General features: G+C 42.5%; 1 protein-coding gene across 2 annotated transcripts in view; it reads left to right on the top strand.

Annotated features, from left to right (window-relative positions):
* Positions 1-27841, top strand: part of EPHA6 (EPH receptor A6) — a 1434803-nt gene that overhangs the window by 1103292 nt on the left and 303670 nt on the right. For both annotated transcript variants that reach the window (XM_073668175.1, XM_073668176.1), the window contains one exon: positions 18091-18161. In XM_073668175.1, the coding sequence (XP_073524276.1) occupies positions 18091-18161 (71 nt within the window). The remainder of the gene's footprint in view (positions 1-18090; positions 18162-27841) is intronic.

The following is a 27841-nucleotide window of genomic DNA, read 5'->3' as shown; positions in this document are numbered from 1 at the left end:
AGTAATTCCTTGAAAAGTGCACCCTGTTGTGTCGCCCCTGCCTTAAATTTTGACAGAAGGGTAGTGAAGAGTATGTTAATTGTTGACTCCAAGTATGAGGGGTCAGACCCAAGGCAAATGATCATAAAATGTGTTACTGCATGCAGGCCTAGATACATCAATCACAGCTCCGCTATATGCAGATAGTATATGTCACCTACAATTACATACACCAATTGCTATGCAATTTACATGCAGGAATTAGGGTCAGTGGGCTTAATGTATGCCAGAATACTGAGCGAGTTTCCACCTAGAAAGGCACTTGCAAAATCCTTACTTACATTTACCTATTAAATTGCCTGCATTTGCAAACCATTTTACTGAAATATATTAATAAAAGTGCTAATAGAAAGAAAAATGAAAACACATCCATGGTTACTTGGCTATTAAGTGCCAAATAACCCACACACATAAATCCCTTTAAATTTGCTGAGAAAAGGAAGGGATTACTAGATAAACCTGATGGGGTAAATAAAGCTTTGGGATAAATTAAAGATCTACAAATATAGCCAAAAACTGAATTTCCATTTGTTAGAATTTAACCCCTTCACTCCCTGAGCCTGTTTTCACCTTCCTGACCAGGCAAAATTTTACAATTCTGACCGTTGTCACTTTATGCGGTAATAACTCTGGAATGCTTCAATGTATGATTCTGAGATTGTATTTTCGTGACGCATTGTACTTTATTGTAATAGTAAATTTAGGTCAATATTTTTTGCATTTATTTTAATTTTCAAACTTCTAATTTTTATGCCCTTAAACCAGATAGTTATATCACACAAAATAGTTAATAAATAAAATTTTCCACTTGTCTACTCTACATCAGCATCATTTTTGAAAACATCATTTTTTTAGGTTAGGAAGTTAGAAGGGTTAAAAGTTTATCAGCAATTTCTCATTTTTCCAACAAAATGTACAAAACCATTTTGTTTAGGGACCACATCACATTTGAAGTGACTTTGAGGGGCTTATATGACAGAAAATACCCCAAAGTAACTCCATTTTAAAAACTATACCCCTCAAAGGGCTCAAAACTGCATTTAAGAAGTTCATTAATCCGTCAGGTGCTTCACAGGAATTAAAACAATGTGGAAGAAAAAATGAAAATTTTAATTTTTCCCACAAAAATGTTGCTTTTGCCTCAAATTTGGCATTTTCAAAAGAGTAATAGGAGAAAATGGACAGTACAGTTTGTTATGAAATTTCTCTTGAGTATGCCGATACCCCATATGTGGTGGAAGGAGCATCATTTGACTTTTGAAGTGCAAAACTGGCTGTAATCGATAGAGGACGTCATGTCGCGTTTGCAGAGCCCCTGATGTGCCTAAACAGTTGAAACCCCCCACAAGTGACCCAATTTTGGAAAGTACACCCCTCAGGGAACTTATCTAGAGTTGTGGTGAGCACTATAAATCCACAGGGGCTTCACAGAGTTGTATAACGTTGAGCTGTGAAAACTAAAAAATACATTTTTCAAAAAAAATGTTGATCCAGCCCCAAATTTTTCATTTTCACAAGGGTAACAAGAGAAAATGGATAATACATTTTATTGTGCAATTTTTTCTGAGTACACCTATACCCCATATGTGGCGGAAAACCACTGTATGGGCACATGGAAGGGCTAGGAAGGGAAGGAACGCCAATTGAATTCTGGAGCACAATTTTGGCTGGAATAGATTGCAGATGCTATGTCACATTTGAAGAGCCCCTGACATGCCAAAACAGCAGAAACCCCCACAAGTCACCCCATGATAGAAACTGTACCTCTTTAGAAATTCATCTAGGGGTGTAGTGAGAATTTTTAAGCCTCAGGCGATTCACAGAATTGTATAACATTGGGATAATAGGAGAAATTGATTGGTACAATTTGTCCATCGATTTCTACTCAGTACTCTAATATCCCATATGGGGTCAAAAACTACTTTTAGGCACAGTGCAAAGCCTAAAAGGGAAGAAGTGCCATATTGGGGTTCAGACATTGCTGGAATGGTTTGAGGGTGCCATGTCATATTGGCAGAGTCTTTGAGGTGCCAGAACAGTGGAACCCCTATAAGTGACCCCATTTTTCAAACTACATCCCACAATGAATTTATCTAGGGGTGCAAGTGAGCACGTTAACACATAATGTGCCTCACAGAATTTTATACCATTGGGATGTGAAGAAAGTATTTACCACTAAAATGTTGTTTTAGCCCCAAATTTTTAATTTTTGTAAGGGCTAATATAAAAAAATGGACCTCACGGATTGTTGTGCAATTTATCCTGGGTCCGATAATTCACCTCATGTAAACGGGAGCTACTTTTCAGGCACAGTGTAAAGCTCAAAAGGGAAGGAGCGCAATATTATAGTGCAGATTTTACTGTTATGGTTTGTGGATGCCGTGACCCACTGGAACAGCCCTTGAGATTCCAGAACAGCAGAACCCCCTCCCCCATAAGTGACCCCATTTTACAAAGTACACCTCTCAATGAGTTCATCTAGGAGTGCAGTAATCATATTGACACCACAGGTGTGTCACAGAATTTTATGCTATTGGGCAGTGAAGAAAAAATAATTACATTTTTACCACCAAAATTTTGTTTTAGCCTCAGATTTTACATTTTCACATGGGAAAATGGTAAAATGGCACCAAAACGTGTCTCACTATTTCTGCTGAATGTGGAAATACGCCACATGTGGCTGTACAGTACTGCTTAGCCACATGGCGAGACTCGGGAGAGGTCGGAGCGCAGATTTTCCTAGAATAGTTTGCGGACTCCATATACTGAGCCCCTAAGTGCAAGAATAGCAGAATCCCCCCTCAAGTGACCCCATTTTGGAAATTATACCCTTTAGGAATATATCTACAGGTGTAGTGATGATTTGACTCCATGGGTGTTTTCCAGAAACAAGTAGCAGAGGATGTTGCTGAGTGAAAATTGCAATTCTGACATTGTAGGGCCCAAACATTTTAGTGCCCATACATTGTAGTGTCCAGTATGTTGTAGTACCCAGTACATTATATCCAGATCGTGCTTCCAGAAACATGCATAATTATTGGGGCTCTCATCGCTATAGAAATGCCAAACATGTGGATGCTAAATGTGGTTTAGGCACACTTTGGCTCAGAAGAAGAGGGGCATTTTGGAGCACAGAATTCACTGAATGTCTTTTGAGGTGAGCCATTTCACTTTTCAAGAGCCTTTGTGTTACCAGTACGTGGAAGTCCCCTATATTTCTTTTAACAGATGACGGACCTGAGTGGGGGCTTGCTTTTATTGTTGATTGAGTTAAAGCTTTTATTGGGAACATTTTACATAACATTTTGGATCCCATTTATCCTGTGGCTACGCTGAGCACTTACATCGGGATTCCCTCTGAATCTCCGAATTACGTGATTCAGATGAAACCCCCGACTGATCCAATCACTATATTGCGGCAACAGAGTTACTCTGGGCTCCGTATGGCCTCTGTCCAGCAGTATCTTTTCAGATGTACACAAAACTGTGGTCGCACACACTTTTATGCACTCTTAAAAAAATGAACACCTCTGGATCATAGGCCAGACTGCATCCATAGTGTATCAATCTGCCTCATTATAGGGAATCGATTTGATAAATATGTGCTGAGCCTTATTGCCATTTTTGCTGGGAAGAATGAACAAATCAACGCAAGGTCAAGAATTTATTCTATTTATTTTTTACGCCGTTCCTCGTGTGGTATAAGTGATTAGACGACTTTATTCTTCATAATTTTTCTGTATTTCTGCCGACAGAGTCATGTGACGGCTTGTTTTTTGAGGGACAAGTTGACGTTTTTATTGGTACCATTTTCAAACACATAACATTTTTTGGTCACTTTCTATTCCGATTTTTGGGAGGCAGAATGAACAAAAACCAGCAATTCCGTAATTGTTTTTTTTTGTTTTCATGCCGTTCCACGTGTGGTAAAATTGATGAGGCAACTTTATTCTTTGCGTCAGTACGTTTACAGTGATACTACATTTATATCATTTTTTTAAGTTTACCGCTTTTACACAATAAAAACTATTTTATAGAAAAAAGAATTGTTTTTGCATCACTTTATTCTGAGAGCTACAGTGGTGGCCAAAAGTATTGGCACCCCTGCAATTCTGTCAGATAATACTCAGTTTCTTCCTGAAAATGATTGCAATCGCAAATTCTTTGGTATTATTATCTTCATTTAATTTGCTTGCAAGGAAAAAACACAAAAGAGAATGAAGCAAAAATCAAATCATTGATCATTTCACACAAAACTCCAAAAATGGGCCAGACAAAAGTATTGGCACCCTCAGCCTAATACTTGGTTGCACAACCTTTAGCCAAAATAACTGCGAACAACCGCTTCCAGTAACCATCAATGAGTTTCTTACAATGCTCTGCTGGAATTGTAGACCATTCTTCTTTGGCAAACTGCTCCAGGTCCCTGATATTTGAAGGGTGCCTTCTCCAAACTGCCATTTTGAGATCTCTCCACAGGTGTTCTATGGGATTCAGGTCTGGACTCATTGCTGGCCACCTTAGAAGTCTCCAGTGCTTTCTCTCAAACCATTTTATAGTGCTTTTGGAAGTGTGTTTTGGGTCATTGTCCTGCTGGAAGACCCATGACCTCTGCGGGAGACCCAGCTTTCTCACACTGGGCCCTACATTATGCTGCAAAATTTGTTGGTAGTCTTCAGACTTCATAATGCCATGCACATGGTCAAGCAGTCCAGTGCCAGAGGCAGCAAAGCAACCCCAAAACATCAGGGAACCTCCGCCATGTTTAACTCTAGGGACCGTGTTCTTTTCTTTGAATGCCTCTTTTTATTTCCTGTACACTCTATGTTGATTCTTTTTCCCAAAAAGCTGTACTTTTGTCTCATCTGACCAGAGAACATTCTTCCAAAACGTTTTAGGCTTTCTCAGGTAAGTTTTGGCAAACTCCAGCCTGGCTTTTTTATGTCTCGGGGTAAGAAGTGGGGTCTTCCTGGGTATCCTACCATACAGTCCCTTTTCATTTAGACGCCGACGGATAGTACGGGTTGACACTGTTGTACCCTCGGACTGCAGGGCAGCTTGAACTTGTTTGGATGTTAGTAGAGGTTCTTTATCCACCATCCGCACAATCTTGCATTGAAATCTCTCGACAATTTTTCTTTTCCGTCCACATCTAGGGAGGTTAGCCACAGTGCCATGGGCTTTAAACTTCTTGATGACACTGCGCACGGAAAACACAGGAACATTCAGGTCTTTGGAGATGGACTTGTAGCCTTGAGATTGCTCATGCTTCCTCACAATTTGGTTTCTCAAGTCCTCAGACAGTTCTTTGGCCTTCTTTCTTTTCTCCATGCTCAATGTGGTACACACAAGGACACAGGACAGAGGTTGAGTCAACTTTAATCCATGTTAACTGGCTGCAAGTGTGATTTAGTTATTGCCAACACCTGTTAGGTGCCACAGGTAAGTTACAGGTGCTGTTAATTACACGAATTAGAGAAGCATCACATGATTTTTCAAACAGTGCCAATACTTTTGTCCACCCCTTTTTTAGGTTTGGTGTGGAATTATATCTAATTTGGTTTTAGGACAATTCTTTTTGTGTTTTTTCATTGAAGACAAATTCAATGAAGATAATAATACCAAAGAATTTGTGATTGCAGTCATTTTCAGGAAGAAACTGATTATTATCTGACAGAATTGCAGGGGTGCCAATACTTTTGGCCACCACTGTATAACTTTTTTTTTCCACTGATGGAGCTCTATTGCAACTTGTTTTTTGCAGGACAAGTTGGCATTTTCAGCGATACCATTATTTATTATTTAAATTCGCCGTCTTCATGACGTACCTATATGTCATCAGTCAGGAACCCTTATTCGACCATTATGTATAGGTTCGTCAAATGCCGTGAAGGGGTTAAAAGGAATGTACAATTAAAAAATGGCCTATTGTTGAAATCAGGTTCTTATGTTAAATGTATTTTTGTTTTTATTTTTTTGCTAATGTTTCTTTCAATTATTCAAATCACTTAAAAAGTTCTGTACAAAAGTTTTAGGCAGGTGGAGAAAAAATAATGAAATCTTTGCCTGGGAGACACCTATGCCTTGTCTCTTGTTGCTGTGATTAGTCTTGACATGGTGTATAAACTGTCTTCCATAACCTCACCTTTGTAGCACAGTTTGTCTGTTCATCACCCACTATTAAGCCTCTGTTTCTATTTCAGCTAATGTCCGTGTTTCATTTGGTTACTCATACACTGTACTGTAATCCTACAAAATCTCTGACTTTATCCAAGAGTACCCAGAAGAATTGATGCTGTTTTAAAGGCAAAGGGCAGTCACATCAAATATTGATTTGATTTTGATTTCTCTTTTGCTCGTTCACTTTGCATTTTGTTAATTGTTAAAAAACTATTCACACTTCTGTTTTTGAAAGCATTCTCACTTTGCAGCACTTGTTGCACACCTGCCTAAAAAGTGTGCACTGTACTGTGTGTGTATGTATATATATATATATATATATATATATATATATATATATATATATATATATACCGTATTTTTCAGACTATAAGACGCACCGGACCATAAGACGCACCTAGGTTTTAGAGGAGGAAAATAAAAAAATAAAAATTTAAGCAAAAAATGTGGTCATGATGCACTTTTAAGGGGGAGGGTGTCTTCTGCTGACACTGGTATAGGGGTAATGTCCCCCAATTCTGACAATATCCCCCATCCTGGTATATATGCCGCCCCCCCTTCCTTTTATATGTGGTCCCCATCCCCATCCTGGTATGCCTTGCATCCCTCCATCCTGGTATGCATGGCACCCCTCATCCTTATCCTGGTAAACATGGCACCCCTCATACCTATCCTGATATGCATGGCACCCCGCATCCCTGTCCTAGTATGCATGGTACCCCTCATCCCTGTCCTGGTATGTATGGCACCCATCATCCCTGTCCTGGTATGCATGGCACCCCTCATCCCTGTCCTGGTATGCATGGCACCCCTCTTCCCTGTCCTGGTATGCATGGCACCCCTAATCCCTATCCTGGTATGCATGGCACCCCTAATCCCTGTCCTGGTATGCATGGCCCCCCTCATCCCTGTCCTGGTATGCATGGCACCCCTAATCCCTATCCTGGTATGCATGACACCCCTAATCCCTGTCCTGGTATGCATGGCGCCCCTCATCCCTGTCGTGGTATGCAGGCACCCCTAATCCCTATCCTGGTATGCATGGCACTCATCATCCCTATCCTGGTACGCACGGCACCCCTAATCCCTGTCCTGGTATGCATGGCGCTCCTCATCCCTGTCCTGGTATGCATGGCACCCCTCATCCCTGTCCTGGTATTCAGGCACCCCTAATCCCTATCCTGGTATGCATGGCACCCATCATCCCTATCCTGGTATGCATGGCACCCCTAATCCCTATCCTGGTATGCATGGCACCCCTAATCCCTGTCCTGGTATGCATGGCACCCCTAATCCCTATCCTGGTATGCATGGCACCCCTAATCCCTGTCCTGGTATGCATGGCACCCCTCATCTCTGTCCTGGTATGCAGGCACCCCTAATCCCTATCCTGGTATGCATGGCAACCCTAATCCCTATCCTGATATGCATGGCACCCCTAATCCCTGTCCTGGTATGCATGGCACCCCTCATCTCTGTCCTGGTATGCAGGCACCCCTAATCCCTATCCTGGTATGCATGGCAACCCTAATCCCTATCCTGATATGCATGGCACCCCTAATCCCTGTCCTGGTATGCATGGCACCCCTCATCCCTGTCCTGGTATGCATGGCACCCCTAATCCCTATCCTGATATGCATGGCACCCCTAATCCCTGTCCTGGTATGCATGGCACCCCTCATCCCTGTCCTGGTATGCAGGCACCCCTAATCCCTATCCTGATATGCATGGCACCCCTAATCCCTGTCCTGGTATGCAGGCACCCCTAATCCCTATCCTGGTATGCATGACACCCATCATCCCTATCCTGGTATGAATGGCACCCCTCATCCCTGTCCTGGTGTGCATGGCACCCCTCATCCCTGTCCTGGTATGCTTGGCACAACTAATCCCTGTCCTGGTATGCATGGCACCCCTAATCCCTGTCCTGGTATGCATGGCACCCCTAATCCCTGTCCTAGTATGCATGGTCCCCCTAATCCCCATCAGGCTGCACATTAAAAAGAAATAAACACTCCTACTCACCGCTCTTCTCTCTCCTCCAGCGCTGCGTCCGGTCTGCCCGCGCTGATCTCTCCATGTGAGCCGCGCATGACGTCACTGCCATGCGCGGCTCACAAGGAGAGATCAGCTGCTGGAAGTCACTGCTCCCCATGCCGGGTCTGTGTGCGCGGGGAGCAGTGACTTCACTCTCCTTCATAGCCGGCACACAGCGGAGCCGCGCTGCGGCTGCTGCTGCTGCCGGCTATCTCCTGTGCCCGCTCATTAAAGGGCATGAATATTCACCCCCTCCCCACACCCATGGGCGTGGAGAGAGGTTGAATATTCATGCCCTTTAACAGCGGGCACAGGAGATAGCCGGCAGCAACAGCAGCAGCCGCAGCGCGGCTAAACTGTATACCGCTATTAAGGAGCATGAATATTCAGTGCTCCCCATGCCCCATGGGCGTGGGGAGCAGTGAATATTCATTTTCTTTAGCAGCGGGGACAGTGTAGGCTGCAGTAGGCGGCTGCTGCCTCCTGTTCCCCGCTCCTCCACCGATACCGCTCCCCCCACACCACACATAAATATACACACACCCCCAACATTCGGACTATAAGACGCACCCCCCATTTTCCTCCAAAATTTTGGAGGAAAAAAGTGCGTCTTATGATCCGAAAAATACGGTATATATATATATACAGCTCTGGCAAAAATTAAGAGACCACTGCAAAATTTTCATTTTCTCAGATTTTTCTCTTCATAGGTACTGTATATTTTTGAGTAAAATGTACATTGTTGTTTTAGTCTATAAACTACTGACAACATGTATCCGAAATTCAAAGCTAAAATTTTGTATTTATTTGCAGCAAATGATAAAGCGTCAAAATACTAAAAAAGAAACAGTGCTTTCAGACCTCAAATTATTCATGTTTTAACTGTGAAATCAATATTTGGCAATATTTGGTGGACTAACCATGATTTTTAATCACAGCTTTCATGCATCTTGGCATGCTTTCCACCAGTCTTTCCATGCTTTCCAATAGGAAAATGTTCAGTGGTCTCTTAATTTTTGCCAGAGCTGTATATATATATATATATATATATATATATATATATATATATATATATATATATATATATACACAGCGGGTGAGAGAAGTATTGAGCTCGTCACCAATTTTCTAAGAAAATAGATTTTATTCATAGCTATTGACATGAAATTCTCACCGGATGTCGGTAACAACCTATACCATCTACACAGGCACAAAAATCATACCATAGATGTCCATGAAGTAAGTTATATGTAATCATGAGAAATGAGACAGGGAAAAAGTATTGAGCACACTTACTGAAATTTATGTAATACTTCATACAAAAGCCGTTGTTGGTGATGACTGCTTCAAGACGCCTCCTGTATGGAGAAACTAGTCGCATACCTTGCTCAGGTGTTATTTTGGCCCATTCTTCCACACCAACACTCTTCAAATCATGAAGGTCCTGTGGGCTCCTGCTATGAACTCTGAGCTTTAGTTCCTTCCATAAATTTTCTATTGGATTCAGGTCAAATGATTGGCTGGGCCATTCTAGCAGCTTTATTTTCTTTCTCTGAAACCACTTGACAGTTTCCTTGGCTGTGTATCATTGTCTTGCTGAAATGTCCACCCTCTTTTCATATTCATCATCCTGGTAGATGGCAGCAGATTTTTATCAAGAATGTCTCGGTACATTTGTCCATTTAGTTTGCCAGTGCTGTATGCTGAAAGACATCCCCATACCACGATGTTCCCACCTCCAAACTTCACTGTTGGCTTTTTCTGGAGTGATATGCAGTGCTTTTTGGCCTCCAAACATGGTGTTTATTATGGCATCCGAAGAGCTCAATTTTGGTCTCATCTGACCAAACTATATTCTCCTAGTATTTCACAGGCTTGTCTAAAAGTTGTTGACCAAACTTTAATCACTTCGCACCAGAGCCTGTTTTTGCCTTCATGACCGGGCCAATTTTTTCAATTCTGACCACTGTCACTTTATGAAGTAATTACTCTGGAACGCTTCAACGTATTCCCCTGATTTTGAGACTGTTTTTTCATTACATATTGTACTTCATGATAGTGCTAAAATTTCTTCAATATAACTTGCGTTTATTTGTGAAAAAATCAGAAATTTGGTGAAAATTTTGAAAATTTTGCAATTTTCAAACTTTGAATTTTCATGCCCTTAAATCAGAGAGATATGTCACACAAAATAGTTAATAAATAACATTTCCCACATGTCTACTTTGCATCAGCACAATTTTGGAACCAAAATTTTTTTTTGTTAGGGAGCTATAAGGGTTAAAAGTTGACCAGCGATTTCTCATTTTTCCAACAAAATTTACAAAAACATTTTTTTAGGGACCACATCATATTTGAAGTCACTTTGAGGGGTCTTTATGACAGAAAATACCCAAAAGTGACACCATTCTAAAAACTGCACCCCTCAAGGTGCTCAAAACCACATTCAAGAACTTTATTAACCCTTCAGGTGCTTCACAGGAATTTTTGGAATGTGGAAGAAAAAAATTAACATTTAACTTTTTTCACAAAAATGTTACTTTAGACCCAATTTTTTTTATTTTCACAGGGGTAACAGGAAAAAATGGACCCCAAATTTTTTTGTGCAATTTCTCTTGAGCGTTCTGATACCCCATATGTGAGGGAAAACCACTGTTTGGGCGCACTGCAGGGTTCGGAAGGGAAGGAGCGCCATTAGACTTTTTGAATGTAAAATTTGTCTGAATAATTAGCAGACGCCATGTTGCGTTTGGAGAGCTCCTGATGTGCCTAAACAGTGGAAACCCCCACAAGTGACACCATTTTGGAAACTATACCCCTTATCTAGATGTGTGGTGAGCACCTTGAACCCCAAGGTGCTTCACAGAAGATTATAATATTGAGCTGTAAAAATAAAATGTTCACATTTTTCCCACAAAACCGTTTTTCATCCCTTAATTTTGCATTATCATAAGGGTAATAGGATAAATTGCACCATGAAATTTGTTGTGCAATTTCTCCTGAACACGCCGATACCCCATATGTGGAGGCAAATTACTGTTTGGGCGCACGGCAGGGTTTGAAAGGGAAGGAGTGCCATTTGACTTTTTGAATGTAAAATTTGTTTGAATAATTAGCAGACGCCATGTCGCATTTGGGGAACCCCTAATGTGCCTAAACAGTGGAAACCCCCCACAAGTGCCACCATTTTGGAAACTAGACCCCTTAGGGAACTTATCTAGATGTGTGGTGAGCACCTTGCACCCCCAGCTGCTTCACAGAAGTTTATAATATTGAGCCGTAAAAATAAAATTTTCACATTTTTCCCACAAAAAATGTTTTTCATTCCCTAATTTTGCATTATCATAAGGGTAACAGGTTAAATTGCACCATGAAATTTGTTGTACAATTTCTCCTGAGTACGCCGATACCCCATATGTGGGGGAAAACCACTGCTTTGGTGTACGGCAGGGTTCGGAAGAGAAAGGAGCGCTATGTTGGCTGGGATAGATTGCAGACACCATGTCACATTTGAAGAGTCGCTGACATGCCGAAACAGCAGAAACCCCCACAAGTGACCCCATTTTGTAAACTACACCTCTGAAGGAATTCATCTAGGGAAGTAGTGAGTATTTTTTAATTTTTTAGTTTATACCATTGGGCAGTGAAAAAAGCATAATTATATTTTTACCACAAAAAAATGTTTTACCCTCAGATTTTACATTTTCACACAGGGCAATGGGTAAAAATGGTGCCGAAATGTGTCACACAATTTCTTCTAAAAGTGGCAATACCCCATATGTGGCTGTATCGTACTGCTCAGCCATACGGCGAGATCTGGGGGGGACGGAGCGCTATTTGACAATTGGAGAACAAATTATTGTAGAATAGGTATTTGGATTTGGGAGCACAACATTTTCTGAATTTCTTTTGGGGGGCAAGGGCCATTTCACTTTTCCAGAGCCTTTCTGCTACCAGTAACTTGGAAGTCCCTTATATTTTTAACAGATGACAGACCTGAGTGGGGACTAGCTTTTTTTGAGGACTGAGTTACAGCTTTTATTGGGAACATTTTACGTAACATTTATCCGGCGCTCTAGGCTGAGCACTTACATCGGGGTTTCCATCGAAATTTCCAAGTGATGTACTTCAGATGAAACCCCTGCGGGATCCATTCACTGTAATGAGGCAGCAGAGTTACTCTGGACTCCGTCTGGCCTCTGTTTAGCGGTGTCCTTTTTTTCAGAAGTGCACAAAACTGTGGCCAACCGCACTTTTATGCACGCCTAAAACAAATGACACCGTGGGATCCCAGGCCAGACGGCATCCACAATGGCCTATATCGGCCTCATTACAGGGAATCTTCCGTCATGGGTTCTGGCTGAATCACATATTTCAGAGATTTACACGGAAACTCTGGTGTAAGTTCTCAGCGCAGAGCGCAGGATAAATGTGTGCCGAGCCATACTGCGATCTTTGGGAGACATAATAAACAAATCAGTAGCAGGTGAAGAATTGGTTTTATTTATTTTTTACGCCGCTCCTTGTGCGGTATAAGTGATTAGATTACTTTATTCTTCGGGTCGGTGCGATTACAGAGATACCAGATTTATATCGGGTTTTTATGATTGACAGCTGTCACACACTAAAAGACGCTTTTTTTTGCAAAATCTAGTTTTTGCATCACCATATTTTGAGAGCTATAATTTTTCCATATTTCGGCCGACAGAGTCATGTGACAGCTTGTTTTTTGCGGGACGAGTTGACATTTTTATTGGTACCATTTTTGGGTACGTGACATTTTTTGATCGCTTTCTATTCCGTTTTTTTGGGAGGTAAAATGAACAAAAACAAACAATTCAGGAATTGTTTTTTGAAGGATTTTTTATGCCGTTCTGCGTGTGGTAAAAGTGATCAGGCAGCGTTATTCTTCGGGTCAGTATGTTTACAGCGATACTACACTTACTGTATTTTTTTTTTATGTTTTGGCGCTTTTACACAATAAAACAATTTTATAGAAAAAAATATTTTTTTTGCATTGCTTTATTCTGAGCACTATAACTTTTTTATTTTTCGGCTGATGGAGCTGTATGGTGGCTTTTTTTTTTGCGGAACAAGATGACGTTTTCAGCGGTACCATTTTTATTTCTATTTTGTTTTTTGATCGCATTTTTTTCCACTTTTTGTTTGGCGATATGATGAAAAAGCATATTTTTTTGCTCCGTTTTTTATTTATTTTTATTACGGTGTGCACAGAAGGAGTTAATTAGTGTGACAGTTTTATAGCTTGGGTTGTTTCGGACGCGGCGATACCAAATATGTGTACTTTTTTTGGTTTTGTAAAAATATACTGATTTATTGGTTTAATATTTTAATTATTTATTTTTATTTATTTTGTGTTTTTTTTTTAACAGTTTAAAAACTTTTTTTTTACTTTTTTTTACATTTTTACTTAGTCCCTGTATGGGACATTAATTTTTATTTTTCTGATCACTGATCTCATGTAATGTAATAGACATGTATTACATTACATGAGATCTTCGTTGACTGTTTCACAGTCAGTCTCCTGCCTGGCTTCAGCTGCAGGCTGAGCCAGGCAGGACACCATATATGGCAGATCTGGAGGTGGTCATGTGACCTCCAGCTGCCATAGCAACCCCAGGTCCTGTAAGGTATCAGGGGTCGTCGGAGAAGTAAGTAAGACGACCCCCTCTCCTCCTTCTATATGCCGTGATCACTATAGATTGCGGCATATAGAACATAGCAAAGGGTTAACATCACTGGGACCTGATCCAATCAGGTCCCGATGATGTCCCCTGTCAGAGCTAACGCTCTGCACCGGAATCGCAGCGCTTGCAGGACCCTGGGGGTCCTAAGCGCTGCGAGACCACCCACCGTTTTTAAACGTCGGCGCTGCACAGAGCCCAGCAAGCGCCGACGTTTATCTACAGTGGGCGGTCGGGAACCAGTTAAACACACTTGAACATGTTTTTTGATCAGCAGCGAAGTCGTGCATGGTGTGCGTGCATACAGGTCATGGAGATTGAGTGCATTACTTATTGTTTTCTTTGAAACAATTGTGCCTGCTGATTCCAGGTCTTTCTGTAGCTCTCCACAGGTGGTCCTTGGCTCTTGGACAACTCCTTTCACTCCTCTGTCTGAAATCTTGTCGTGGTCAGTTTATGGTGAAATGATGTTCTTTTCACTTCCCCAACAGTGCCCACTAGAACCTTCAGTAGTTTAGAAATTCTTCTGTAACCAATGCCATCAATATTTTTTGCAGCAATAAGGTTGTGAAGGTCTTGAGACTCACTGGTTTTACCCATCATGAGATGTTTCTTATGTGGCACCTTGGTAATGAGACACCTTTTTATAGGCCATCAGTTGAACCAGCTGTTATTATTTTTCACTAAGTGGCAGGATTACTTTCTAATTACTGTTAGATGTCAGCTGGTGTCATGACTTTCCATGGCTTTTTGCACCTCTCTTTCTCCGTGTGTTCAATACTTTTTCCTTGTGTCATTTCTCATTATTACAAATAACTTAAGTTATGGACATCTATGGTTTTATTTCTTTGTCTGTGGATTGGATGGGTTGTTACCGACATCTGGTGAGAATTTCATGTCAATAGCACCTTTAGAAATATATTTACTTAGAAAATTGGTGACATGTTAAATACTTATTTCACCCGCTGAATATATAAAAGAAATGTTGCAATTTTCACACCGGAATCTAAGCCTTATATTCAACTCATTTCCTGTTCTACACTGAAGATTTTACAGATGAGTAGAACAATCAGAGGAAAAGTAGAATAGAAACATGTCACCACTCCTGTATTTTTCACCCACTCCTGGTTTTGACTTACAAATACTGATGTAAAATACTGACCAAACAGCATTGATCACTGTGGGGATTTGCCGGTTTCTGCCCTAGAACCGGAGGGTATGTATGAGTTATACATGAGTTATACATACCCCCGAGCAGGGCCCGTCTAGTGGGCGTGGCCTTGCTCCATATACTTGTATGGAGCAAGGCCGCGCCCCGTCCTCGCTCCATAGTTGGCCATGCCCTCTAGTCGACCACACGCAGTGGTCTGAAACGAGCGAATCCCTGCATAGCACAGTCCATACACTGGGGGGATTCATAAGTCTGCAGTCACACAGAGTGACTACAGACTTATCAATTTGGACCGTACAACCCCTGCATGAAATGAAGGTAACGTGCCTAAAATTTATAGGCAATGTATAAAATAAATCTGTACAAATTTCCTATATAAAAAGACTACTATGATGTAATAACTTTCAGATAATGTTAATAGTTTGTCAATAAATTTTTATCATCTCTGCTGTTTATTCAAATTTTAATTAATATCTCAATAGAATGCTGATTGTAATCTCAATTAGCGGCTTCTAAGGCCAGCAGAATATTGTCATGCATCAAAAGAGGAATGGACTCGCAGGACAGGGACCAAAGCATTAATGCAACTTCATCTGGAATATGCAATTTAGGTCTAGGCACCATTTCACAGAAAGGAGGCCCCGAATTTCGATATTGTAGAAAGAAGAGCTACAAAACTGATAACAGCCATGGAAAATCTTGCGTCTTTAGAAGAAGCAAATAAGGGGAGTCACGAATAACTTGTGAAAGACCATAAATGGCCCATACTAAAAAATATGGTCAAAAACTATTTGACGTAAAACTCCCTCAAAAGATATAGGGGAAAACCCTTCGTCTAGAGAAAGAAAGGTTCAATCTCCAGAGGAGTCAAGACTTCTTTACCATTAGAACTATTAATCTGTGGAATAGTCTACATCAGGAGCTGGACACAGCGGGAACCATCAATGGTTTCAAAAAAGGTTTTGATTTGTTTTGAGATTAAAATAACTTAATAATAATGTAAATGTGTAAAGTTTGTGTGCTAAATATTAATCCAGTTAGTTGACATTTGGGATCAGGAGAGAAAAATCTCTTTAGGGCAGACTGGATCATGCTTTATGGATGTACCTATATCCTATTTCCATTATTCTTTCCAATACCTCAGTTGAACTAGATGGACATGTGTCTTTTTTCAACCTTATTAACTTTGAGTGTTTCAGCTGTTCATCAGTTATAAAATGTTCCCATCAATGGAGCCTCTTTCTCATACTTAACCCCAAATTGTGGACCATATACCGCAACATGCTTCACTACTCTTCCCAGTAAAATTGAAGTCTTTAGACCCCAAGAATGGAAACCAGATGTCAGTAGTATCCGTTGGGTGCCATTGGTGTCCATCATGTCAGAGATATGACACGTTCGTTCTTTTTATTGTTTTGCTCCTATGATACAGCAAAACACTGGAAATTTCCAACTTAGATGTGAGCAAAGTATATATTCTAAAGTAATCATCATTTCTCCACCAAATGTGTTTAAGGGTTTAAGTCAGAAGTCTTTGGCCTTGAAAAGTTGCACAAAAGTTTTCTGACTGTTAGCATTTTCACGCAAGCTTGTAGCCTCTGCGGCAAAACAGGAGGCGCCAGGACAGTGTAGTGGTGTCCAAAGAACACTTTAAGGAAGGATTCAAGTATGCCACAGCAAACAAGAAGACTGAAACAAAACTGTGGCTTTATTATGTACAAAGGAATTATATGCCGCGAGATGAGAATAACAGTATTTACAATGACAATATTAATAACATGAACATAGGAAGGTATAGCTGAAGCGAGTCACAAAGCTATGCTCCACCTATGGCAATGAAAGTTCAATATAAACAGTACACATCAAGTTTTCACAAACTGCTCTAAGCTAATTCTCTCTCTGGCTTTCTGCTATTTGTACCACGCTGCAACAGCGTCCTAACTAAAGAAAACTATGCTTAACCCTAACACAGTTCAACACCAGTGAGTCACTCACAATTGCGCATATCAGACGCAGGTGACGGCCGCCGCTTGTTCCTGGTGTAACTGTGCCGAATCAGTTCACTTGAGTCCTTTCACCTGTACATTGGATATCTTTCTTCAGCAGGCAGGCAAATCTTGTTACTGTTGAGGAATGGCTGACACTCTGTGCTGTCTGTTGCCTCAGGTCACCAGTCTTCAGGGAAACCGTTCTTCAAAAAGGGATGAATTCCTCTACTCTTTGACACCATCCTGGTTACAAATCTTGCTAAAGTCAGTACTCTTATCTTTGTATAGATTAACAGCTTCTTTGTATAGCCTCTCCTTATCAGAAAACTAGCAGGACCCTCTCCGTTCCCTCAGACACACACAGGTTCCTCTGATTCCTGGTTCATCTCCCTCAGCACAAACCAAAAACAACAGGAGGGGGAAGTGACTAGTCCAACAACAAAACCCAGAGGGGAGCATGGTACCTTAAAGCCACAGTGTCATTCAATGTCCAATAAGGGCTGACCCCCTACAACAGGACTTGGATACGCATAGTGTCAGCATTTCTTATGCCAAGAAATGTTACTTCATTCTTTGAATGGAGTAACACTTATGGTAAAGCACACACAAAGCCGTATGCCAGTGATACAATGTGCCACATTCATTAAGTGACGTGCGTCTCTTACAACACATCTTATTCCTGCGCGCTCCTCACTAAGACTGGCATACAAACGCCAATCTTATTGAATCTAGGCCATAGTGTGAGGAACAAACCTTGGTGTAATGGAGGATTTGTGCCAAACATTCCTGCAAAGTCTATTTTAAACCCACATTATTTCTGAATAACACTGGCCTCGCATGTGCATCGTATATTATAATGATTTGTGCTGTAAGATTAAAATCACGTTGTTTCTTTGTGTTTTTGCCAATATTACAGTATATATATAAAAAAATTAATCTCCTCATAATGATCACTTTACTTTCCCTCAAGGTGCCAGTGGTATATTAAAGCTAAAATGAAATCTGAAGAGAAAAGACGAGCAAATCTGCAGAATGGAAACTGTGAGTAATTTGTTGTTCTGCTAATTTCTTCTTTGACTTTTTAGCATTTTCTATTCTTTTTCGCTTAGTTTTATGAAAAAGACATCTGAGAGTAAAAAGATTATGAAGAGGTAATTCTATCTATTCAGCTCAATCTAAGTGAAGCATTAAAGAAGAACAGAAGTTTAATGAATATTCTTTGTGCTGTCTGCATTATATTACATCGCTGTCATCCTGTAACACGTTGTCGTCATTAATTCCTTCTTTACTCAAGTATAAAAATGAGCCATAGACTATAATCGTAACAGAACAGAAGTTTCCAGTGAAATATCCATTCTGCTACCCTGCACCATGGTTCATTCATAAGGCAACTTTTTTTATTTCATAATGCCAACTATTTGAGCTGGATATCCATGACCTTCTCTTGGACATCCCGGCTCAAAAAGTGTGACTCCTGATTTGAAAACTCTTCCGCACCACCAATGGACTTTCATCCATGCATTTGGTCAGCTTGATGACAACCATTAGATTTGCTTGCTCATCCAGGTGCACAGTTGGTCAGTCTTTTTTTCCTGAAGTCTCCCGGACATATTGGTAGAGTTGGCAAGGATGGCATGGGAGGCAAAAGTACAGATATAGGAGAGCAGGTCTGATGGAATAGGAGAAACTTCTGAACATAGGAGAAAATTTCCTGTCTTTGCTAACCACAATATGCCCTTTACTGTTTTTCTACAATCACCCTTCCCACTCACCATGCACTCTTATAGAAAAATCCAATCAAAGTGGTGTCAAGTTTCAAAGCTGGCCATATATGTAAAAGAACCTGTCACCTGAATCATGCTGCTCAAGCCGCAGACAGCATGATTGCAGCCAGGTATATTATTTTGGAAACACTCCAGTGTTTCAGAAAAGATATCCTTTAAAAATCTAGGTGGTGACCGTAGCCAGAGACAAGACTAGTCCTGCACCCCCCTTGGCTATTTCAGCACCGCTGCAGGTGATTGACATAGCGAGAGACCTGTCAATCATCTGCAGCAGCACAGGGAAGACCCGGATGGACCTTTAAAGGGAATCTGTCAGTATAATATATCCTCCTAAGCCGTCTTTAAGGACATGTAGGTCATAGGAAGCTGAATAAAATGATACCTTAATGTCTGTGATCCGATGTCTTACTCCAGAGAAATCTACGTTTTTATATGTAAATCTTTACGATTTATGGGCCGAACACTGATCTGCCTGAGAATCTGCCTCCAGAGATTATTTTAAATGAATAAGGGCATTACCAGTGTGAGACATGAAGATCAGGATAGCAGACTGTCAGTCATTACATGTCTCACACTGTTAAAGCTCCCTTTCAGATGTCAAAGAATCATTTTATTCAGCTTCCTTTGATATAGAAGCCCATATAAATGGCTCTGGAGGGTTCTTCATACTGATAGATTCCCTTTAAAGAATATTCTCACCTATACGACGGAGCGTCGTAGAGAGAAATATACCTAGCTGCAATCGTGAAGCCAGGATCTGATTAATGCTGCCCACATAAATCTGATTTAAGATAATTCTAGGACTAAATATCATTTAGCTAACAGTTATCCCTTGTGACTCCCCCACATACTGGAATGTTCGGTTTGGCCAAGTGTTCCCTCTGTTCTATATGAGAAGCTGCTGCCGAAAGATTCTTGTCTCCCCGCTCAATAGAAGAATTGATTGAATTCCAACTGCCTGATCTACTGTATATGCCCAGATCTATTAAATATGGGGTTAATTAATTAAGGTGTTTACACCAGAATTCTGACATAAAACACCTGTGAAGATATTCAAGGTAATCCCCTGTCGATCACTGGGCACTGGCAGGCGGGTTTTACAGAGCTCTACATATGCAAATCCAACACCTCTTGCAGCAAGCAGGAGGGAGGGGGGCTGAGAAGCAGGGAGTGAGATCCCTCACAGCTGCTGCAGGCAGGCAAGCCCATCCCACACGCCATGTGCTTCTTTGTGTAAACTACGATACTTCAACACTGAATTACGGTAAGACGATACATCCGAGTGATACACAAAATAGATTTTCGGAAACCTAAAAGAATGGAGAATCTCACCATTATTTTCTTCACTGCCCAGTAAGCAAGAATAGGGAGATATGCGGCACAGCCTTTCAGAAACCCCCAGGGCCACTGTGTTTGGTCTCCACGCGAAGCTGGGTCCATTGACACCAGAACCTGTTCCCTAAGACCATCCAGTAAGGAGGTATGGTCCATTTTAGTTTTGGGAGCTCTTAGCTGGGAAAGAACAGGGGTGGAGACTTGGGCTTGACTAGGGGGGCAGTAAGGGGAGTGACCCAGAGAGTTTGAAGGTCTCTGTAGCTAGAGCCTATTGTCTTTCCCTGGGGAGGGACATCAAGTCGTGTGGGGAAAGTCCTGTAACAACAAAGAAGGCCCACAAACCTCCCATGTGGCAGCCCTTCCCCCGAAAGACAGATTATCCATCTAAACCAGTAACTGACTTGATTAAATGCTTTATATCTTTTGTACCCATGCTTTTGCGTCTGCAACTCTGACCACTGTGTATGTATAACCCTTATGTATATAGTGTATTGTTTAGTACGCCCTTAAGGTGATTAAATATATAATTTAACCTTGGGCTGTTCTTTTATCTAGATCCACAAACCTTACGCCTGTTGTTCGGTCCAACAAATATGCTACCGGGCTGGTTTCTAGCCTGATATAAGTCTGTTATATCAAATAGAAACTGGTGGCACCTCTACCAGGCCAACAAGGCTCTGCTTCACTGGAGTAGTGAAAGAGCCTCTCAGCTTGTCAGGGGCGTGAGCAAGTGTGGTGCCACGTCAGTGGCTGAGTGGACCACCTTTTCTCACTCCCTGGTGCCTCTCTGTACCCGTGTGGACAGGGGGTGACTGTGTAGAACTGTACCAATCAGACCTTACGCATCCTTGAGGGGGTGCGTAACCTCACGTTGGTGCAAAAGGTAGATCCCATATCACGTGCTTCGTCTGGCGTATTGTGACATCAGGCTGGTGACGGGGTGTGGATCCATTACAAGAGGTGTCAACAGTGAGATTCTGCGGGGTCTCTCTGCTGCCGTTTCTTCACAACACCAATATTTTCACTCAACTCAGAAGTTGCTCAAAATATTGCAAATTTTGGTGTTTTCACGTCAATCTTGGTTTGCCACACCAATATGGGCAGAGCATGGGCAAAGTGTGGTTATTATGACAGCCTGTCAAATTCATGAAAGGTTACAACACTTTAGTGGCATATCTTACTCCACAAGGGTACTTTTTTTGTCGGCGGTGCACGCCAGTTAAGAGATGCACCTAATTCAACACGTGACATGTACCACTCACTGAATTACTCCAGTTACGCCATTTATTATGACAGGCATGTGCAACATTCAACACTAGTTGATGAATCGGCCTCCAAATCTTTAATTTATCACATTTTGCCTTATGCGAATCCTAATTATGTATATATGTAAAACGCAGTCTAAGCAATAAATTCTCTTCCTTAAATGGAATCTATCTGTAGGATATTCCCTTCTAAGCATGTCTGAGCAACGAGCCCAATGTAAGTCTATGGGAAACTTGAGCATTTTTCTGGCGTCTCCCACCACCCCTCGGAGGTCTGCAGAGGGCCTAAAAATTGCCCAAATCAATGGGAACAGTGCTCAAATGACATGGGATGCGAACAGCATGGGGAAGACCCCTGGAAGCATCTCTGACTGCCAGGTCACGGCTTTTAACAATGTTGTCAGAGTATTACGCCACTTTTAAGGACTCACAATAAAACATACAAAAACGAAACCAAAATGGATTTTCCTGGGAAATATGTTAAGTAACATCCTTTCCAGGGTAATGACTTGTATATAAGGCAAAGTAAATAACCGAAACCAAAAATGTTCCTCCACACCTTGGGCTGTGTTCACACGTAGCATTTTTGATGCATTTTTTGCACTTTTGCATTGCTTTCAACGGTGAAAAATACAATTCCCGGTAAATGTCATTTTAACATTTTACTACTAGTGATGAGCGAGCACTAAAATGCTCGAGTACTCGTTGTTCGGGTCGAGCAAATTGGAATACTCGGGTGCTCGACCCGAGCAACGAGCCCAATGTAAGTCTATGGGAAACTCAAGCATTTTTCAGGTGGCTCCCCCCGGCGGTCTGCAGAGGGCCTAAAAATTGCCCAAATCGATGGGAACAGTGCTCAAATGACATGGGAACAGCATGGGGAAGACCCCTGGAAGCATCTCTGACTCCCAGATCACTGCTGTCAGCAACGTGGTCAGAGTATTACACCACTTTTTACGGACTCACAATAAAACATACAAAAACGAAATCAAAATGGATTTTCCTGGGAAATATGTTAAGGAACATCCTTTCCAGGGTAATGACTTGTATATAAGGCAAAATAAATAACCAAAAACAAAATACTTCTCCACAACTTGGGCTATGTTCACACGTAGCATTTTTTTTGCGTTTTTACACTTTTGAATTGCTTTCAAAAGCAATGTGACACATCATCAGACACATGCATACAGTGCTGAAAAGACATGGGAACAGCATGGGGAAAACCTCTGGAATCATCTCTGACTCCCAGGTCACTGCCTAAAAGTGTGCCCATCATAAGTGATCCTTGGCGCATGCGAAGATGCCTCCCGCCATGCACCTGTCATTGCAGACTTGCAACAATCACCGTCCACGTCCTTGTCCCACTGCAGCGTTCAGTTGTCCCTTCCCCATTCCTTGGAATGCAAGCGCAAGTATGCAGGCAGCCACCCACAGGCTGCAATACTATACTGCCAAATTTTTGACAGCTGCTTGCACTTGAAATGTGGCCTTTTAGGCTCGTGGAGGCGAAAGCTTTTCACAGCCTCATGCTGGCGGCGGCCGAGTGTCCATACTCGGTCCCCAGCCGCCACTATATTTCCCGGTATCGCCTCCGCCTTCCACAAGCACGGGTCCCACAACATTACCCGTGCCCTCCCCAGTGCACTTACTGGGAAGGACCGCCTAACCACAAACACATGGACAGGTGAATGTGGCCAGTGACGGTACGGAGCCAGTCCACAACTTTTTTGGCTGAGAGTTGTATTTAGCTCGGTGAAAGGACTGGCATAGAGGGAAACCATATCTACCCTGCGTGTCATTTCTCCCAGGAAGTCCTCTAAAGCTGCTTGCACTTGAAATGTGGCCTGAACATTACTGCTGGTACTTTTCTGTGGGAATTTGCCAGCCTGGAATATTTCCAGCAAACTATTATACGACGCCATGGTATTAGCACTGCCCCCAGTACCAGTAGCGAAGCCATCCCCAATTTCCTTCTCAGGAATTTTATTTGGTAGACTGAGTGGCTGCCCAAATACATTTTCTCACAAAGGAGCTGAAGATAGAGTGGCAGTAGGTGCAAGTTTCTCCAGCCTGTTAGATATTAGAGGGTGAATGGCAGCACATTGGATCAGTGGTTAGCACTGAAGCCTTACAGCGCTGGGATCATGGGTTCAAATCCCAGCACGGACAACATCTGCAAGGACTTTGTATGTTCTCCCCGTGTTTGCGTGTGTTTCCTCCTTAGTAAAAAAGCAGCCATAGAGTGTCCGGGAACCTTCCCACACATTTTTCTTAGCCAGGACTGCTTCTCAGCAGGGTTGGACGGTCCCACCAGAGAATCCTCTGGTGTGCCTTGGCTTCTACCTCAGGACAGTTCATGATAGTGCTAACTTTACAGCTGCTATGGGGCTCTTGAGCGGGTGAGAAAGGTTAGCCCTCAGAATCAAATATTCTGGTGGGCACAATGTTTTTCAGTCTGAAACAGCTTCTCAGTGGGAGTTGTATTTCACCACAGCCATATTCTTTAGCTCGGTGAAAGGGCTGGCATAGAGGGAAACCGTATCTACCTCGGCTGTCATTTCTCCGTCACCAGGTTCCGCCCATTGTCACACACGACCATGCCTGGCTGTATGGTCAGCGGTGAGAGCCACAGATCAGACTGCTGTGTTACAGCTTTCATCAACTCTGCAGCGCTGGGCGGTTTGTCAATTAAGCATTAAGCATGTTATCTTCAGCACAGCCTGTTGCCGCTTGGCCAAGGCAGTGCTGCTGTGCTGTCAGCTTGTGACTGATGTGATCTTTTCGGAGATGGAGGAGGAGGTGCATGAGCTGAACAATGTGATTACATTGAGCTTAAATTGGTGACGCTGTTTTTTATACTAAAGAAAGATCATATTGTTTTGTTTTTTTTACGTTATTTTTTAAGACAAATGCATTCACCGGGAAATGTCATTTTAACATTTTACAACCTTATCTGGCAATGTGGTGTGTGACACATCATATAATAATAAATAATCTTTATAATCTTTATTTTTATATAGCGCTAACATATTCCACAGCGCTTTACATACATTATCATCGCTGTCCCCATCTGGGCTCACAATCTAGATTCCCTATCAGTATGTCTTTGGAGTGTGGGAGGAAACCAGAGAACCCGGAGGAAACCCACGCAAACACGAGGAGAACATACAAACTCCTTGCAGATGTTGTCCATGGTGGGATTTGAACCCAGGACTCCAGCGCTGCAAGGCTGCATTGCTAACCACGGCGCCACCGTGCCGCCCATCAGACACATCCTTTTTTATTTATGATGGAGGGACTCTGAAAGTCATAAAGACTATTTTTACAGGGACATCAGATGCCCCTTACTATTCTTAAAAGGCCAGCAGTCTGCCGTAGCTATTGTTAGAGAGCCATCAGCCGGCTATGCTTTGTTGTTCCCATTATTAACAAGTGGGTCTCCTATACTGTTATTGCGTATCCAGTGACTGCAAGGGATGCCAAAAATTTGGACCCAACCCAATACCCCTTTGAAGAGACATAGAGGAGAGTCTCAGTAAAAAAAATGTTCCCATTATAAAGGAGAGGTCTCCTATAGTGGTAATGCCCATGCTGTGACTGCAAGGGCTGCCAAAATTTGGGAAAAACCCCACTAAGAATATAAAGACACATAGAGCAGGGCCACAGTAACAAGGTACGACATGTTCCCATTAGAAAGGAGAGGGTCTGCTATACAGTTAAAGGGTATGCAGTGAGTCCAACGGCTGACCAATTTTAGGAAAAACCCCACTAAGAATTTAAAGACACACGGAGCAGGGCCACAGTAATGACAAATTCCCATTAGAAAGGAGAGAGTCTCCCATAGTGTTGGCCTATGCAGTGAATGCAAGGGCTGTCAAAAATTTGGAGGCACTTCAATGCCCCTTGAAAGAGACGTGGAGGAGGGCCTCATAAAAAAATGTTCCCATTAGAAAGGAGCGGGCCTCCTATGCTTGTAATGCCCATGCACTAAGTGTATGGGCCGACAAACATTTACCCCTAGGGGGTTTACATGAACATACTGTATAAAAAAAAATTTTCACTGGCATCATAAACACCCTTTCAAAAAATTCTGTGGGTGTTGCATCACGGACCACGGTCACCTTGGTGATATGGTGGTGGAGGATGAGGAGAATGAGGAGGACAAGAGCAAATAGACAAAATCAGGAAGTTTATACCCATGTGTGGGTGTGAAAAGGTGCATGGGAATACACCTCCTAAGAAAAGACACTGGATTTGAGTTTATGTTACGCTGCTATCATTCGGTCGTGTTGAGAAGTCTGGCCCAATCCAGCCCTTGTTCATTTTTATAAGAGTCAGCCTGTCAGCATTTTCAGTTGACAGGCGGATGCGCATATCTGTTAGAATTCCACCAGCGTCACTAAAAACCCGCTCTGATAAAACGCTGGCTGCAGGGCAGGCCAGGACCTCCAGGACATAGAGAGCCAGTTCATTCCACGTATCCAGCTTGGATACCCAATAATTATAAGGCACAGAGGAATCACGGAGGACGTTGGTACGGTCGGCGAGGTACTCCCTCAGCATCTTCCCAAACTTTGCACTCCTTGTGAGAGTACCCCGCGCCTCAGGGCCTGTGCGATGGGAGGGTCTAAGAAAACTCTCCCAGAACTTTGACAGTATTCCCCTGCCTTTGCTGGATTGAAGTTGTGTCTCTCTTGCCTGTACTCCTTGGTTGTCCAACGAAGTATGTCCTCTGCCGCCAGCGTTTTCAGATGGGAATTTTTTAAAAGTTCCGCAACAAGGGCCTTCTGTTACTGCCCCATTTTTGTAGACATGTCCGCCTCAGGAATAAGAGATAAGTTCTCCTTGTAGCGTGGGTCTAGAAGTGTCACCAACTAGTAATGACTGTCACCCAAAATTTTGAGAATGCGAGGGTCATGGGAAAGGCAGCGTAATATAAACTCAGCCATGCGTGCCAGACTACTAACAAGCAAGACTTCCGTGTCCTCACCAAGAGGATGACTGACCATGCTCTCCTCCTCCTCCTCCTCTCTGTCCTCTGACCATCCACGCTGAACAGACGGTATGACAGCTGTGCAGGTAGTACCGTCTATAGTGCATGAAACTAGCTCCTGTCCTTCCTCCTCCTCCTCTTCCACATTGTCACCCAATCCACGTTGGGATGAGATGAGTCTTGGCTGTGTGTAATCACCCTGTATGGTTCCTTGCTCCATCTCATCGTGCTCCGCCTGCAATGCATCCTCTTTGATTGTGAGCAGAGAGCGTTTCAGAAGACAGAGAAGCAGGATGGTGACGCTAATTATGGCGTCATCGCAGCTCACTATCTTGGTGCAGTCCTCAAAGTTTTGGAGGATGGTACATATGTTTGACATCCATGTCCACTCCTGAGGTCTTATGATGCTGCTACTTTTGTTATGATCTGCAACAAGTACTAAGGAAAGATAAGGGAAAGCTGTCCCTACAGTAATACTAAGCTGAATCCCTACGATGTAGCGGGCTGCCTGTTGCTAGCCTTAGTCCTTGGCTAGTCTGAACGAAGACCTATAGAATTAAGGGAGGGGTCCCTAAAAGAACTAAGGACTGAGACAAAAAATGGGACACCTCCTAAACAGAAGTTGTTGTAGAACACAAAGACAAACTGACAAAAATGTACTAGAGGTCCCAGAGGACCAAGCGAACTGACAGAGATAGGCACCGAAGCACCAGGCTAGCAAAACAGTCAAACAACACTGAAGTCCAGCAAAGCCAGAAGGGCGGAGCTGGAATAAAAAGGCAGATGGTCACGTGACCGCAAAACACAAGATAGAAAAAACTAACAGGAGGATTCTAACAACTTTAGAGTGTGCAATGATAGGTGCAGGGCAGGAGGCGTCTTCGCATGCACCATAGACAGGGGATTGGCTTGCATGTACAACAGCGGAAGAAGCAATGGTGCCACCCTTAGACACTGCATCTGGACACTGGGGTTCGGCCCACAAAGTTGGGTGCTTTGCTGCCATGTGCCTGATCATGCTGGTGGTGGTCAGGCTGGTCGTTTTGCCACCCCTGCTGATGCTGGCCTGGCAGGTGGTGCAAATGGCCTTTTTGGAGTTATTGGCAGAGTCTTTAAAAAACAACCAGACTCGGGAAGACCTATCAGTTGTACTGGCAACTTCCTTTGTGTTGGTGTTACGGGGAACGGTTGCCTGCCTTCTGTCTGTGGCCACCACACTGCTTCTTCCTGCCTGTTGGGGTGCTCTGCCTCCCTCCCCCTGTGTGCTGCTGTCCTCGCTCTGCATGTCCTCCTGCCAGGTTGGGTCAGTTACTTTATCATCCACCACCTCGTCTTCCACTTCCG

This window comes from Phyllobates terribilis, unplaced genomic scaffold, assembly GCF_046119375.1.
Source record: "Phyllobates terribilis strain yellow unplaced genomic scaffold, ASM4611937v1 Scaffold_2__4_contigs__length_985480577, whole genome shotgun sequence".
Taxonomy (NCBI): domain Eukaryota; kingdom Metazoa; phylum Chordata; class Amphibia; order Anura; family Dendrobatidae; genus Phyllobates; species Phyllobates terribilis.
This window is presented reverse-complemented; position numbering and strand designations above follow the sequence as displayed.